This window comes from Bufo bufo, chromosome 1 (genome assembly GCF_905171765.1).
Source record: "Bufo bufo chromosome 1, aBufBuf1.1, whole genome shotgun sequence".
Classification (NCBI taxonomy): Eukaryota; Metazoa; Chordata; class Amphibia; order Anura; family Bufonidae; genus Bufo; species Bufo bufo.
Genome location: NC_053389.1, coordinates 49,510,398 through 49,528,412, shown reverse-complemented (window position 1 = coordinate 49,528,412; position 18,015 = coordinate 49,510,398). Strand labels below are relative to the sequence as shown.

Below are 18,015 nucleotides of genomic sequence, written 5' to 3'. Positions count from 1 at the left end.
TTGATATCATGATTAGGGCTGTACATTAGGTAGATTCACCTATACTGATGCAAGACGTTTGGCAAAATATACATAAATGTAAAGCAACAGCATTAAAATAATATAATTTACAATCATAAATCTGATGTATCTGATCCAGAATCAACCTTGGAAGAGGTGTACGAACTAAAAACAAGTCAGAAGAACAAAGACCCTGACCTTGAGCGAGGCTGGCTGTTTGGTACGACGTCTCAGAGAGCTGGTATGGAGGCAGTGCTGGCATTCCTGTGGGAGGAAAACCACCAGGCAGTAAGTGGTTAAATGCGGCCAGTTGGTTGGCTCCTGCCTGTTTGCGCCACCTCGCCCTTCGGTTACTGAACCAGACCTGTAAAGGGTAGAGATAAAGCTTGTGATAAACTGTTGACCACCAGTGATCTTTGCAAAACACTGTGATTGTCATGATAGCAAAGTATAAATCAACGTCAACGGTAAAAATGGTGACGTCTTTATTGTGCAGATTCGAGGTCCACTTTCAGTTTTTTTTGTTGTTTTTTTTAAATTAAGTCTATTTTTTATTGAAAGAAAAAGTATTTCTAGTACATTGGTCCATAAATCAGAGACAAAGCATAATAAAGTATTACATTAATACAAATATTGGATAGCTTGTCATTATTTCTATATCAATTTTTTTCCAGAGTACCAAAACAGGAAGTGCAGACATTAATAATAACACCCCTTCCCCAACCCACCCTAGGAAGGCACTGCATCACGTTGCTTGGCTGATATAGTATACCGCTGTCTGCACAAATAATTGCCTAGTCCAGAATGTCGGGTCTGACCACGATCACATATCAGAGCCATAGTAGGAGTCCTCCATGCCCTAGTACGGAGCGTTGACCCCGTAAACAATCTCTTGTTAAAGCTTGCGACGCCAGTCCAGGGGCTTCAAACCATCCCTGCCAGATAGCCATGAACTTAGTTGGGCATCTTCTTTTCGTATATATTCCTCTTTCATATCTCAGAATATTGTTAAGTCGGTTTACAAAATCCCATTTAGTGGGTGGGTTCTGTTCTGATCTAGCTTGAAAGAGTATTCTTTGAATGCTAAGAGACATTGTGCTACCACCTCCTGTGTACGAGACCTAGTACACAGACTCTGGGATCGCTCAGTAACCATATCTGAGTTGTCTGGGCCACTATCTGCAAAACTCCCTACCAGTTGGCCCCTAACCCAGGACATTCCCAAAACATATGCATCAAGGAAGCCTCCTCCACTCCACACCGGGGACCACGCGAGTTCGTCCGTAGCCCTATCTTGTGTAAGAATACAGGGGTTTTATACACTCTGTGTATTGGGTATAGCTGGGATAAACGTTGTGCCTCACTCAGTGTTAAGCTAGGAGTTAAAGCCAGGATAGCTTCCCACTACTCCTGCGCAATAATACCAACGTCTGGTTCCCATTTATCTTTGATCAGTAAATAGCTGGATGAGGGAGATTTATCAAACAGATGCCTATAGAGCATAGAAATGAATCCCTTCGAGCTGCCACCACATAATATCTTTCGGACTATCGGAGGGGAGGCTGATATTTGTATGCCTTCCTTAAACTGCGCCTGATATGCAAGAATTGGTAGAATACAGTATGTGGGAGACCAAATTCTTGTTGTAATTGTGCAAACAGTTTCAGAACAGCTCCCGTCTGAATCCGATGAAGAAAAAGAATACCCTTTTCTTGCCATGGGGGAAAAACCTTCGAGTCGAAACATTTCAGGTAAACGCAGATTGCGCCACAAAGGCTTGTTGTCATATAATCCTTGGAGACCAATCAATTCCTTAAACCTAGACCAGATTTTAGTTATTAGAGATATTGTAGTATAATTCCCAGAACATGTCTGTGGCTTTCCCAGCTCTGCCATAGCAATGGGTGCCTTTTGCTTCATAATAAATGACGTCATTCTAGCTGATGGCCCCAAGCCTACACGTTGTCCCCATCCCTTAAGGTGTTGTATTTGTGCAGCTCCGAAATATAACCATGGATTTGGGAGAGATAGGCTTCCTTCCTCTGTAGCGTCTCCATACAAATTCTAGGTTGCTGCTTTTTCCACACCAGGGAACGGAAAATACCCTGGATGTTATAAAATACCCTTTGAGGAATCCACACGGGGGAATTATGTAATATATAGAGCAGTTGAAGCATCAGTATAATTTTAATTTGATTGCGTCGGCCAACAACTGACAAGGGGGGTTTACGCCAGGCATTAACCTTACCGTAAATGTATGTATCGGGGATTCCATATTAACTTTAACACAGTCTGTGATTGTTGGTGTTATCACCACACCCAGATATTTCAAGCTGTGGGTGACTTGTAACTGGATTTGCATCCAGCCCATCTGTAATGGAAGGGGATCAAGAGGAAGAATTACCGATTTGTCCCAATTAATTGTTAGTCCGGAGCGCTTTACAAATTCGGTAATGCACCTCATAATTGGGCGAATAGAATGCGCTATGTCCCCTGTATATAGAAGCATATCATGGGCATACAGGGAGACTCTTTCCTCTTGAGAACCCAGTGGAAACCCCTTCCAGTCAGGGTTTCGATAGCAATAGCGAACAATAGAGGGGATAGTGGACAACCCTGTCTTGTTCCCCTGTGCAATGGAAATTGTGCAGATAACTCCCCATTTGCCCAAATTCTGGGTACTGGCGAGCAGTAGAGAAGCTTGACCCATGACATGAAACCCTGTCCAAACCCCATAGCACCCATAACCTCCCACAAATATTCCCACTCAACGCTATCAAAAGCCTTGGCAGTGTCTAGGGCTACTACTGCGCGACAGCCCCCAGTGTCCACCGATCTTTGGAAATTAAGGAAAGGTCTCCGAAGATTAATGGAAGTGCTTTCGTTTGGCATGAACCCTGACTGGTCTTCATGTATGAGGGAGGTAATAACCTTATTCAAATGATTGGCCAGTACTTTCGCCAGTATTTTCACATCCGTCGACAGAAGGGAGATGGGCCTATAGGAGTCAGGCAAAGTTGGGTCCTTTCCAGGTTTTGGTAACACTACCAACACAGCCTCCCTCATAGATGCCGGCAATTTCCCCAATCGCAAAGCATCATTAAAGGTATCTAATAAGCGAGGGAGAAGGGTTTCTTGATAGCCTTTAAAAAAAACTCAGCCGTTAAGCCATTGGGAAAAGAACCAAGGGCTAAGTTCCTCCAACTCTAAGGGCTCATCTAGATATCGGGCTGATTCCAGAGACATCACCGGGATGGGTATATTGGCTAGATAAGATTTGATATCGCTAATCTCCATGTCTAGTTTTGAGGTGTATAACTCTATATAGTATCTATAAAATTCATTGAGGATAACTAAATCGTCTGTAGAATGAGCCCCCTCTCTAGTTCTGATAGCCATTATTCTGGATGAGCCCTCCTGCAAGCGGACCACTCTGGCCAGCAAACTGCCCGCGCTTTCACCTGCTTCAAAATATTTCTGTCTCAGGAAGAAACGTTTGTTGTCTTCAGTTTGAGGTCAGATGATCATTAAATGTATCCTGCGTGGACGGGTTCCGTATATAAGCAGCCTCAGAGTCTTTCACCTCCCGATGCAAGGAGTCCGAAAGTCCCCTAGTCTTAGTTTTGCATCGTTTAATTTTTTGTCTGTATAAGTATCCCAGACTGTCCCTATGGCCGCTGAGCCTAGATTGGAGAGAAAAAACTCATTAATCTGTTCTGTAAGGAGATCTCCCTCATCCAATAGCTGGATCCAAAATGGGTTAAGTTTTGTCACAGCCACTATCTCTGGCAGTGACGTTCCATCCTTTCTCGTAAGGGCGCTCCTCGCTGCAGTTTCGTTTCTGTGTGTTCTTTGTGATTCTTTATGGGTTAACTCCCCTGTGTTCCTATCTGGAGTTAATCCTCTGTCTGCTCCATGGGTGTGGCCTCTCTGCTGCACCCATGGAACCTGTATATAAGGCCTATTGCACACGACCATATGGCTTTTTCAGTGTTTTGCGGTCCGTTTTTCACGGATCCGTTCTTCCGTTTTTTGTTTCCGTTGTGTTTCCGTTTCTGTTCCGTTTTTCCGTTCCGTTTTTTCCGTATGACATATACAGTATACAGTAATTACATAGATAAAATTGGGCTGGGCATAACATTTTCAATAGATGGTTCAGCAAAAAACGGAACGGAAACGGAAGACATACGGATGCATTTCCGTATGTGTTCCTTTTTTTGCGGACCCATTGACTTGAATGGAGCCATGGAACGTGATTTGCGGACAATAATAGGACATGTTCTATCTTTAAACGGAACGGAAATACGGAAACGGAATGCATATGGAATACATTCCGTTTTTTTGCGGAACCATTGAAATGAATGGTTCCGCGAGTGACGGAGTGAGTGACATTATGCTGTCGGCCTGCCTGCTACGGTAGTTTGATAGTGAGTACTGCAGAGGATTGCACTACTGCAGAGGATTGCGCTACTGTATAGTATTGCGATACTTTAACAAAGCTCCCATGACTACACTTTACATATAAAGACTGCTGTGAGCGGGGCCCGGTGTAATAGAGTACAGTGACTGCACCAGGCCCCGCCGCGATTCCAACACCAGTTGCTGGCCTCCACCCCCTGTATTCGGGGTCACTATTTACACAGGGACACTGGTTTGGGGGGGATCTGTGGATGACACATATATAGCATAAGATACTATATATGTGTCATCCACAGATCCCCCCATAACAGTGTCATCCACAGATCCCCCCATAACAGTGTCATCCACAGATCCCCCCATAACAGTGTCATCCACAGATCCTCCCCCATAACAGTGTCATCCACAGATCCCCCCCATAACAGTGTCATCCAGAGATGCCCCCCATAACAGTGCGTCATCCAGAGATGCCCCCCATAACAGTGCGTCATCCACAGATGCCCCCATAGCAGTGCGTCATCCACAGATGCCCCCATAACAGTGTCATCCATAGATCCCCATAACAGTTTCATCCATAGATCCCCATAACAGTGTGTCATCCACAGATGCCCCCATAACAGTGTCATCCACAGATCCCCCATAATAGTGTCATCCACAGACCACCATCAGTTCAAAACTCACCAAAAGTACACCTTTTGGTTCAAAATATTTTTTTCCTTTTTTTCCTCCTCAAAAACCTAGGTGCGTCTTATCATCAGGTGCGTCTTATAAAGCGAAAAATACGGTATATATGTATCCGTTCTAACTAATCTGTGTCCATTGATCAGATGGAGAAAAAAAAAGTAAGTCGTCTCTCCGTAGATACCCTCCCAGTACAAACAATCTATCAAAAATACTCCAACAGAAATCTCTCCAATTGTCCCACACTGGGGACATGAGGCACAAAAATTTCCTGAAGCCTGCAAACATGAAGAGACGGCACCAGTGGCCTAACATTAACAATATGGTGCAATAGAGCAAATGTACTGTGAACATAAGGGAACCTTCTAAGCATAGAGCACCGAACAACAGCAATTCTTATACATCAAGCGGCATCTTATTCATACAGCAAAGATATATAAATGGCTAGCCTAACAAAAAATAAAGTAGTACAGCCCCCTGTTCATTGTATCTGTCTAATGGACAGTAGATCATAGAGAAGAAAGGGACAACATATGTTTCTATGTTTCTATGTTTCTAAGTACAGAGGAGGCAGAATACTCATCATTAGGGCTCATTCACACGAACGTAAGGGCTCCATGCCCGTGCTGCAGACTGCATACGGCGGTTCCGCAAAACACACGGGTCACCAGCCGTGTACATTCCTCTTCACGGATGCGGACCCATTCACTTGATCCATCCAGCGTCTTCGGGTGATTCAAACAAGTGGACATTTCCGCCAGCGACCACAAGCAGCTTGGAGGGATAAAGCATAGAGTATTGTACATTTTTCAGTCTTAATTTTAAACGTCTTTTAACATCCAGAAATTTCGCCCGTCGTCTTTGGACCGCCGCCGAAATTATTATTGCCATTGATAAGTAGATCCACATGATCTCTTGCATTTCTAAGAATAGTGTCCCGATCTTGAAAGTGCAGGATCCTAAGCAGGATTGGTCTGGGGAAAGGGGGGGGGGGGGGGGGGGGGGTGCCCCCGGTGGTGGAGGACAGAATGGCACCCTGTGTGCCCTTTCTATTGCAAATAATGGAGACAGGGAAGAACTGTGCAGCATTAACCCCTTCCGCCTTTTCCGGAACTCCCACCAAGCGGAGATTGTTACGGCGTGATCTATTCTCCAAATCTTCCGTTTAATTTATAAGAAGGGTGATATTGCGAATTACTTTGGCTAGATCCCGCTTTACAGGGGGTACTTGATCTTCCAAAAGGCCCACTCTTTCCTCCACCCCAGCAACACGTTCATTAACTTTCCTTATGTCTTGTCGGATAAAAGAGACGCTCTCTCGAAGGAAGGACCCCATAGATGTATTTAGGGTCATTAATGCAGAGCTGCAGTTTTGTGCTGCCAGAAATATATCCTTCATTGTAGGCTCTGTATCTTGTGGCAGGGCAGGGAAAGGCAGTTGTGGCTGCAGCATGGACTGTATGTTTGATACTTTATGGGCTCCCCCTTCACCAGCTCCTGCCTCCTCCACATGGGATCCGCCATCTTGGCGGGTGCTTTCACCCCCAAGCAGGGGTGTAGCTATAGGGGGTGCAGAGGTAGCAGTCGCTACCGGGCCCAGGAACCTGAAGGGGCCCAAAGACACTTGTGCCGCATAAGAAGACACACAAAGCACTGAGGGAAAGGGGGCCCAAGCTGATCTCTTGCATCGGGGCCCATGAGCCTATAGTTACGCCCCTGCCCCCAAGGTGTCATTAATGAGGGAGCTCACCTCTGATCCCTCCGTCTTCCTCAGCGGCATGTCCGCACTGTCAGGGCCTCCTTCTGCGTGAGGGACCCGGGCAAACTGCTTCAACCGAGCCGCCACGTCCGCAGACCTGGACGAGGCGGTGACGCCATTTTGTTGGTCCCAGCCCTCCCTCTCCTTCTTTGTTGTACAGGTCATGCCCGAAAATACTTGCAGGGCGCTTGTCTACCCTCCTCCACTTCTGTTCGGCCAAGTAGGAGGTTCTCGCCGCAGGATGTTACTGGGTGCTGCTCGGGAGCTCCTCACATTGCCGGCCAGGCCTCGCACCCGAGGTCCACTTTCTAACAATTCATGTGCTCTTATTTTGACCCAAGTTCTTTTGTCGTCTTATCTGAAGTACAAGGCTCAAAGGGACGACAGTGACAGCAAATTTCACAAGCCGTTGTACGACTACCATACAAGTTGTACTTTCCATGCACTGTCGTAGCTAAGGGCATTGCAGTGGGGTGGTCGGCCAAAACCCGATGGGAACACTTTTCAGCTGCCAGGATGTTGGCGTGAGGAATTGGACAGGAATGTGCCAAACAGCTGCTGCAGGAACACTGGCAGGTTTACTGGACAAGCTGCCAGAGGCCGGGGGTAATCTGCTCATGTGGAATAGAAATATCCAAGGCAGTTTTCCCAGAAACCCAGCTGAGTGGGTGATTGCACTTCACAGACCCCTCCGTTTGACCTCTGCACTCTGGTGGTCTGCAGCGCTTCTGCCAAGTGTGTTGGTGAAACTATGGAGTACATTACCACCACAATAACACCGGAGTATCCGATTATCTCACACACAAACTATGCCAAATAGATAGCACATGAGACAAGCGCTGTCCCTCTTCTTGCTCTACGTGCACCGCGCTGTGGATGCCTTCCATGTTATTTACAAGCTGTAGACTCCTATGTCGGCAGCTCCTCTCCAAGCCTGTAACCTAATCCTTGCACTTCTGTCAGAATGAACACTTATAACTACATTTCACTGTACCCCCTGCTCAATCTCTGCCCTCCCTGTCCTCTAGAGACCCTATTATATGAACAAATCTGTTCACACCCTTCATCCTTTGGATCTTTGTGTACACATCTGACCTGAAGTTGCTCTGTCAAATGCAGTCCTCGTCAGAGAGTTCCCACAAGTCAGATCAGTGCCATGGTTCCATATTGCGAGCACCTGCTCCGTGTCTATCGTTATGCTCGCCCACACTGCTCAGAATCGAGTACAACTGGGCCCATTTAACTTAACGGAACCCTCTGGTTTAAGAAAAAAAAAAATCACATCGACTGGGAAATGAACAGAACAAACGCTGGTGTCCTCCTTTTTATCTTTTTAGTTGCGGAAAACTTCGATTCCCAGGCTCCTATTATGCCATCCAAGATGGCTGCCTCACTTCTCAGACCACCTGGTGCACGCTGTGCGTTTGGTAGCCCAAGAACTTCCTGCTGACCTTGGATTGGCCGGCACTGTTCAGGTCAACAAGAAGGTCATGCATCAGGTAGTCCAGGAAGTGTTGTGGCCACCTTAGATGACAGAAGAGGGGCCCAGGTATCTGTAGCTAAAAACATGAAAAGGAGGGCAACATGTAAGTGTTCTGTTCATTCCCCAGTTTGGCTGAATTCACACGTCCGTGGAACACGGTCCGTGAGATACCGGACTGGCATCCTGCTTAGTGCAGGAGCGCACGACGTCATTGGTTGCTATGACGCCGTGCGCTTTGTGCCGCCGCAGTACAGTAATACACTCGTACGATCTATGCGAGTGCATTACTGTACAGCAGCGGCAGCACGAAGCACAAGGCGTTATAGCAACCAATGACGTTGTGCGCTCCTGCACTAAGAAGGATGCCAGTCCGGTATCTCACGGACCGTGTTCCACGGAGGCACGGATCGGAAGCACTACAGAGTGCTTCTGTGGGTTTACTGTACGTGCCTCCGCACCGCAAAAAAGTAGTGCATCAAGTTGAATGGGCCTGGATCTGTCTGCAGCAGCCGCGCGGATGTTGCCGTGCATTGGGGACCGCAAATTGCGGTCCACAATGCACGGAACGGCCAGCACACAGTCGTGTGCATGAGCCCTTAGTATGATTTTTTAAAATTTCATGAACCGAAGGGTCGCTTATTTTGAAATTCGTTCACACTTCGTTTGCTGTTAAAAGGGGAATTGCGTTATGGATTCAGTTACCACGGACCATAACGCAATTCTATGACGGAATGCATAACGGAATGCCTTTAGAGTCTTCCCCTGCATAACGGAAACGGGGCGGATCCGTTTTGCAGCCCCTAGACTTCTATTATGACGGAATGAATAACGGAATGCCTCTAAAGGCGTTCCGTCATAGAATTGCGTTATGGTCCCTGGTAACAGAATCCATAACGCAATTCACCTTTTACCAACAAACGAAGCGTGAACGAATTTCATAAGCGGAAATTCGCTCATCTCTAGTTGCTTTAAAGGGAATGTGTCTGCTCTGAAGCAACCCAATCCATCCAATGATATGATTGGTATCTTCATACTCGCTGTCTGATGCTGAGCTCCTGCAAATCAGCAGTAAAATGCATTGAGAAGACTCCTCCTGGAGTGGTTCCATTATGTGCATGAGCTCGGGGATAGTGATGAGGGAACGGATTTATCTCATCATCCAGAGTTCTACATGTGAGGGGTTGTCTCCACAGCTGAAGATGCTCCCCCTGCTGCCTGATTGACAGGGACGGATCTCGGATCTTGTCTAGCCCTGACAATCTTGCGTCTGCGCCGCTGCTCCAAATAGCGGCGAAGAGCAGAGGCTCTACTTCCGGAGCTGCGACTGTTCATGCGCCGCTAACCAGAAGTGTAGTGGCACATGCACAATTGCTGCTCCAGTAGTGGAAGCAGAGCCTCCTCACAGTGCAGGTGCACGATTGTCAGGACCGGCCCGGTCAAGCAGGTGGTAGGGGAAGCATCTTAGGCTGCAGGGACAGCACCTCACAGGTGTAGAACTTTGGTTGATGAGACAAATCGATTCGCTCATCACTATCTCTGAGCTCATGCACATAATGGAAAGACTCCAGGAGTCTTATCAATGATGCTGGTTTCCAGGAGCACAGCATCAGACTGCAAGTATGAAGATAGAAATTACATAATTGGACTCAGCGTCATTTACGCTATACATCACTTACTCTAGTTGGGGGATGTTTTGGAGCTGTGTCCTATCTAAGGGCATCAAGTGATAGATCAGTGACATAGAGCCGAGGTCCCCTAACTCACATTGCAGATACTCAGTGCTGTGTGCAGAATCTCCGATGTATTCCTACATAATGCTGCTTCAGCCTGTTTCCCCTTACTCCTGCTTGTGATAGGTTTCTTGTGACAGGTCAGCTAGTACAGGAAGGGTAGTTAGGTGTGAAGTAGGATTTCATAGAAATACACTGGAGACTATGCACAGAGCACTCAGACAGTATAAACAGTGGGAGTTAAGGGAATTTTATGACTCTGCAGCTAATCATTGCATTGACTTAGCTATTATATCACTGCTTTCCTGGTCCTTTAGCTAGGACAGATATGATAGATTCAGCACTCTATGCATGGAGAATATACAGCGGAACAAGGAGGGCAGAGCTTAGTCAGGAGGGTATGAGAGCTGCCAGGAGGCATGTGATAGATGATGTAATCCTGCAGTTTGCAGGATTACAGTTTGCAGCTGTCCATAATGAAGAGGTTGAAAATGTATGGAGTGGGGATGAAACAAATTGCACTGGAAGGAAATTGCTGTTGATTTAAAATTGCATGTCCCAAAAAAAAAAGCATTGCACATCACTAGGCCGGTCTGCAATTATACATATCGACCTAGAATACATACCTGCACCCTGGCCTCAGTGAGCTTGGTTCTCTGTGCTAGTTCTTCTCTGGTGTATATATCAGGATAATGTGTTCTCTCGAAGGCCTTCTCCAGCTCTTCTAGTTGCTCAGCAGTGAAGGTTGTACGACTGCGGCGCTGTTTTCGCTTCAGCGGTAGATCTGGTTCTGACTCCACATCTGACCCTTCATCCAGGCGATTCCCTGACGGAAGAAAAACACCTGTTTATTTTCTTGTGAGTACACCGTCACTGACCAAATAACACTTTTACATCCATGGTCACAGTTTTTAGGGAGTTAATAAAGTATTGACAATTTTTTGGGGTCCTAAAATGTACAAACATTTTCTACCCTTACACCCTCTGGTTCAGGGGCAGACTGGGAACTTAAAGTGGCCCTGGAGAAAATACTAAAAGTGGCCCCATTTTTTAGTCGGGTCCAAATTGATGGAAGGCAGGACCAGCAATACCTTATTGCGGCACATTATACCACCCCAACAGAGCCAAATACCACAGTCCATCACAAAATACGCACAAAGTACATAGTCAAAAACTTCAATTGGCCAGCCGTGATAGGGGCTCAGGCGGCCCCCTGGGCATCGGCCCAACAGGAAATTTCCCTGTAAAGTCTATGGCCAGTCCGGCCCTGCTCTGGTTGCAGTCTCAGAGTAGAAATATTCAACATTTACATTCAGTGGTCAGAAATCTTTCCCTTGATCATGACCTGCTCTGAAAGCCACAGAAAAAAAGGCTCTAATACACGATGCTCCATAGACCTGTGTGTACAGGATATGTTTATACAGATTTCTACAGTCAACATGAGGCCACTACTAATGAGAGTTGTCCTGTTATCATTTCTAACAATGCAGTTTTGTATCTGCTATACTTTCCAATGCGTGGTTAGGTAAAACTATGCTATTTCTATATTATGTAACTTCTGGCTAGAACCTTGAGGGTTAACCCATAGGCAGGGGCGGGATTTCTCTAGGCAGGGGCGGGTCCAAGCGGGTGGGCTTTCTCTAGGCAGGGGTGGTCTCCTTTCTGTGAGTAAACAGACTGAGTTGAAGTCTGGAGATGTGAGGAGTGAGAGCAGCTTTACAGGAACCTGAGTCCTGTGAGGAAATACAGACAAGAAATGGGGGCCTAAGAGACAGTCCAGCAACCCATTCACATTTAGAGTACAGAAAGCATTTCACTTAGTTACTTAAAGGGCATCTGTCAGCAGTTTAGTACCTATGTGCACTTGGCAGCTGAAGGCATCTGTGTTGGTCCCATGTTCCTATGTGCCGGCATTGCTGAGAAAAATGATGTTTTAATATATGCAAATAATCCTGTAGGAGCAACTGGGGCGTTGCCATTACACCTAGAGGCTCTGCTCTCGCTGCAACAGGGCCAGGCTTGATGATGCTTTCACTGCCTGGCCCTGTCAATCAAAGTGGAGAGGACGTGGCAGTTGCAGAGAGAGCATAGTCTCTAGGAGTAATGGTAACGCCCCCGTTGCTCCTAGAGGCTCATTAGCATATATTTCATAAACTTCATTTTTCTCAGTAATGCGGGCACATATGAACATCGGACCAACACAGGGCCCTAAGGTCCCTAGTCATATCGGAGAGAGGCAGATTACAAGCCTCTTAGAGGTCTACACCCCGCAGTGGGCATTGTAGAACCACATTTTAGGAGACTATTGCACCACCAGGCTGGATAACAGTCAACCATAGTGATATGTGACATGTGGAGTTAATTCTCTTTGTTCAGCCGGTAATTTATTGCAACTGTTAATAATATCTGTGCCTACATTTACCAGCATAGACTTTCAGGTTAACGGTTCTATAAAGCGGCTGCTCTCTCCACGCAAGGAGGCAGCGACTGGCTGTGGCGGTATCAGCCTTTAATATAACTGCCTATTCTTGTCCGCAAAGCGCGGACAAGAATAGGACAGGTTATATTTTTTTTTGCGGGCCACGAAACGGGGCAACTGATGCGGACAGCGCACGGAGCGCTGTCCGCATCTTTTGCGGCCCCATTGAAGTGAACGGGTCCGCATCGGAGCCGCCAAAACTGGACCACAACAACGGCCGTGTGCATGAGGCCTAAAACAAATTGCGGTCTGCTTGTGATGAGAATGAGCTTAAGACAAGGAAGATGATCTTACGCCGGTAGGGGAGGAATTAGTTTTATTCACAACTGTCTTGGTCCTCTGGGCTAAGCGTCGCATTGGGATTTAGATTCATTTCGCAGAATCACAAGCTTTCAGGTGACCGAGATCTTGCTACGAATCCTCATAATTACAAGTCTCGGACTGAATCCTAAATCCCTCCATTGAAAAGTAGACATTGGGTTTTCGTAGCCCGACTGAGCGCCCTCTGGCTGTGAGTTTGAGTCAATGTAGCTGGGCTCACATCTCAAGGTATAAATTAGTTTTGAACTAAAGATATTGGAGAACTTGCTTAAAGCCTTTCATCCTTATTACTCCATAATGATGCAATTAACAGCCTCCAGCTCCGAACCGTTAATGTCCCCGGCTCTGAGCGCTATACACGTACCCCAGATAATCTCTTGAAATGTGCCCACCTTGTCTATATATTTGCTGCTCAGTAATTTCACATAATCCTCTTAGCGGGGAAGGCAACAGAATGAGTGGGGATGTGACCTTATCGTTCTCAGGTTAGCTGACTTTTAATGAAAATGTATGAGTCCACCGGAATGTGATGGGCAAATCCGCCGTCTACTCTGGTTTTAGGTTTTAGGGGTTTAGAAACCTCAAGAGTTTTTGTACTTTGTCTGTGTTAGGTTTTAATGTTACTTTTTTTTTTTTTCAGTTTTGATTTGAATTTTTTATTTGATTTTTTTGTCTTATAGTGGAAGACTTGCCAAGGGTCTTTATTGTGAAGATGGAGGATGGAGGTCTGGTAGACGGGCTGCAATCCGCACTTAATCTCTTGGTGACCTCTGCTTCACTTTGTAAGAGAAGAAACACAAATATCGAGATTCCCAGCTGCTCTTTTCTTTGCCGTTATGACAGGTCCAATGGAGGGGAGAGGGTCTGGGTGGAGCTGTGCCACGAAACGTCCAAATCCAGGGCGCGGAGACCCCCAAACTTGCAAACAGCTGGGAGCATATTGCATAAACTCCCATCAGCTTACTGGCTAATATATAGAATGTCAGACACATAAATTCAGAAAGTCTTGTACCCTTCGAATGCAGAACGTGAGGTACACCAGCAACAACTCTGCACCCCCCCCCCTCACCCCCCCCTCGGACTTTATTACAGTTTAATGTAGCTTAGAATCCATAGCGTGCGGCAATAGAAGGAAAATGAAGCCAGTAATAGTTTATACGCGTTTTAATCAAGTAATTCGGCCAAAGCAGAATGACACTGGGTCGGTGTAGTGCCCTTGAATACCAAACAGACTGGGGAGCAGGGTTTGGAAAATGAAAAAGTGATTTACAGCTCAGCTGGAGTCCAAGAAGCCGCAGAGCTATATTGTGGGGGGGGGGGGGGGGGGGATCCGAAGGCTCGGCTTATTTCTTATTTTTAACCAAAGCTAAACCAGCCAACTGTGACACAAGAAACATCGAAGTCGTAGATTTCAGACCGAACGCTGCTTCTGTGGCCATTCCAGAATCTCCCGACCCCCCCCGACCCCCTTCACCTAATTCTATGAAGAGGCTCTCGAGCCCCAGTCAGGAGTGAAATCTGGTTTTATATTGATTTCAATGGGGATTTTCACTTGATACCGCTGAATCTGACATTCTGGAACAGAAAAGCTTGTTGAACTGTGATCTGATCAACTAATGAGGTTTGTGAATATCACTAACGATTCCTAATGGAGTTTGCAGCTTTACTCCTAGGCATCCAATTAGAATGTCATCTCCCAGCTCGAGAATCAGATTATTCTTGCAGGCTACTTTCTGCTGTACTTTAGCCATTATACCCTAAAGCCCCTCGGGAATTACATTTAATTGAAGCCCATATTTAAGGACTAAATACCGCCTGATCCAGTGTCACGAATGATGAAAAGGGCCAGGCCTTAACCGTTCGGAGGTATACAGTGTATATACAGGTGCGCCAGGTTCCTACCTACTAAATAGAATGTTCCCTCCTCCGGAGGAGTGAGGACAGAAATAAGGAATTCTGGGGATCTCTCTATTAAACGTTTCTCAGAAAATGATCTATTGCGTAAATTACTTTTAAGATTTTACAAAAAAAAAAAGAAAATCTGAAATCCTGCAGTTTTTCACTCTGACCCCCTGAGCCTCATATTAGACTGACACTTCCTTTTCTGTAGAGATTACTTCTCAGTAGTCATCTCTTTATCATAACAGGCAAGATTACAATGACAGGTAGTACCTATATAGATAACACAAGATGCCTAATTCACTGTAGGCGATGGCTCCGCTCCTCCCTCTCCCGACACAATGACCTGTGTACGGGGTCATAGAGCATTTCCCCCCCCCCCCCCCCATAGAAGTCAATGAACATCTTCTACAGCTACAGGTTCCTTTGGGTGCTCTAAAGTAGTGTTCCTCAACTCCGGTCCTCGGGGCCCACCTACCGGTCAGGATTTGGGAATATCCCACAGAATGAAGTCCTGATGCATGACACTAATTATATCAAAATCTAATTGTATCAAAATCCTGAAAACATGACCGTCAGGTGGGCCCTGAGGACCGGAGTTGAGGAAAATGCTGTTACCAATAGCTCAGGCAACATAGTTTTCCCCCCATAATCATATACTGGAAGTAAAACTAAAAAAATGTACAAAAAAATAAAAATAATTATTTATTTATTTTTAAACTATTGGTGATACATTTGCTCTAAAACCTACTTTTTCGGGGCAGAGCAGCTGATCGCAGGCACTTGTGCACGCTTCCTTCCCTATAGGAACCTGCTAATTAATATATGTGCATTTTCCACCTGCTGTTCCCAGCTGCGCGGATCAGCAGATGACTTAAAGTCTTAGAGGGGTCTGTGACATTTAACCCACCCGGCGGCTCTCTTTCCCACACATTCTGCAGCACACTTAGGACGTATGTGCAGTTGACTCGGAAAAATAAATTTGATGGCGTATGGATAGGATTTGCCATCAATGTCGGACAGGTACAGGTCTCACCCCTGGGGACCCCCTTCTGTCTCCCGAAGTGAAGGAGAGCACACCGCGCATGCTCGGGCACGCTTTGCGTTGCTATTTTCAGAACCCCCTTTTTAAATATTCCATATATTGAAGAAGAGGGAAGGGGTTCGATGAGTTAGTGTGGACGTAGCTACGCATATAATAGGCTAATCTTGATGTCCATCTGGACATTTTTATGGAAGGGACGTCCCATTTTGGGTGGGTTTGTTTATGTAGGGCATGATAGGCTGAGTTCAAGCCTGACATGGTCTCCCATGAGCCGACTGTCTTCTAGTGTCTATGGCCAGCTTAAAACTTTCTTTTCTGTCTGAGATGAGGAATGAATTGTAAGGGAAGGCCCTGAATGACAGGAACTTTGGGGGGAGCCGGGCATCTTTGGGGCTTTTCTGAAGCATGTCCAACCCTGTGAGATGCCTTTTATTGTCTCACCTTGCATGAAACTCTGAGCAGTTTTTGTCGTGGCTCTTTTAGAGAGCGGCTAAGGCTGCACCTTAGGGGGCCGTTACACGCTGAATGTCCCAGTGACAGCCTTGAACGGTCCAATGTGATATCTATAAACCAAGACGTGTGAACACTGCCTTGCCGCTGCAAGGGAAGGTGCACTCTGCATATTAAAACCTCTAGGGGGGGAATGGAAGCAGCAGGGGGCCATCGGGATGGGGCGATGGACAAATGATCACTTCAGGAGCCTCTGCAGTTGTTGTGTTTTTACCCTTTCACTGCTGTGATGTGTGGACACTAATTAGAGTCATCTCAAACCCTAGGGGGTGCAGTGTACATGCGAGAAGCAGGGAGGGGAAAGACTGCGAATCAGGGCAGTACCATCCACTCCAGTACCAAAAACTCTTAGGCCCCTTTCACACAAGCGATTATTATACGGAATCCGGACCCATTCATTTCAATGGGGCTGTGTACACGGGCGTTGGTTTTCACGCAACACTTGTGCTTTGCGTGAAAATCGCAGCACGTTCTATATTCAGCGATTTTCACGCAACGCTGAAAATGGAGCTGCGTGACTATCCGCAAGAAAGTGCAGATGCGATGCGTTTTTCACCGATGGATGGTTTGTACACATTAAATGTTTTATCACGCGTGTGCAAAACACATTAAAAATCGCATTGCACGCGCGCAATAAAAACTGAACATTGTAGACAAAAGTGAATGACTTTGCCTGCGAAATCGCGCAGTTATCACTGAACGCATCCAGACCGCCTGCAAGGGGCCTTAAGGGTACGGCCACACGGTGAGGTTTTCTGATGCAGTTTTGGAAGCCAGAATCAGGAGTGGATCAGAAAAGGAGAGAAAGTATAAAGGACACATTCAACTTTTTTAATCTACTCCTGGTTGTTGTTCCAAACCTGACAGTGCGGCCGGACCCTCGGGGTTATGTCTTTGTTTTTTAACAGCTTCTTAATATATAATACGATTAGATCTAAAAATGTGAACTTAGACCGATATGTTTGTTTTTTGTGACCCCGATATATTTCAGTGACAGAACAGTTAGATGAACAAAGAAATAAACGTTTTTCAAACTTGAAAATTTGTCATTCGTGCTGGAAAAAGTGGTGAAATTTTTTAAGTTTGTTTTTAACGCAATTTCTTCCGCAAAAATGCAGTTATGTTTTATATAGCTGCATTGGTAAATGCCCCCAAGATGTGTCTGGTACATGTTAAAAGGAAACTATCAAGTCCCATTCACACAATGAAGTCAGAAATTATGTGTTTTTTTTTAACCTTTTGTTGCTTCTTTATATCTTTGGTTTTGAGACAATTTGACCCATTGATTTTAGTGGGATTAAAAGCAAAATGTATAACTATATATATATACACCGATATATACTGCTTAGATAGATACATACAGGCGAAACTCGAAAAATTAGAATATCGTGCAAAGTTCATTTATTTCAGTAATGCAACTTAAAAGGTGAAGCTAACATATGAGACTCATTACATGCAAAGCGAGATATTCCAAGCCTTTATTTGTTATAATTTGGATGATTAGAGATTACAGCTTATGAAACCCCAAAGTCACCATTTTGAGGTCCCCTTTGCTCAGGGGGTATGGGTTAATCAGCTGACTAGAGTGCGACACTTTGAGCCTAGAATATTAAACCTTTTCACAATATTCTAATTTTAAGCTGCATTAATGCAATTGCTTTTTATTTGCATTACTGAAATAAATGGACTTTT

At 45.6% G+C, this 18,015-nt stretch overlaps 1 protein-coding gene across 4 annotated transcripts in view; it reads right to left on the bottom strand.

Annotated features, from left to right (window-relative positions):
- PAX7 (paired box 7) overlaps positions 1–18,015 on the bottom strand; it is a 116,928-nt gene that overhangs the window by 42,320 nt on the left and 56,593 nt on the right. For all 4 annotated transcript variants that reach the window (XM_040423138.1, XM_040423155.1, XM_040423147.1 and 1 more), the window contains exons 5-6: positions 10,696–10,895; positions 199–364 (exon numbers count right to left, since the gene is read on the bottom strand). In XM_040423138.1, the coding sequence (XP_040279072.1) occupies positions 199–364; positions 10,696–10,895 (366 nt within the window). The remainder of the gene's footprint in view (positions 1–198; positions 365–10,695; positions 10,896–18,015) is intronic.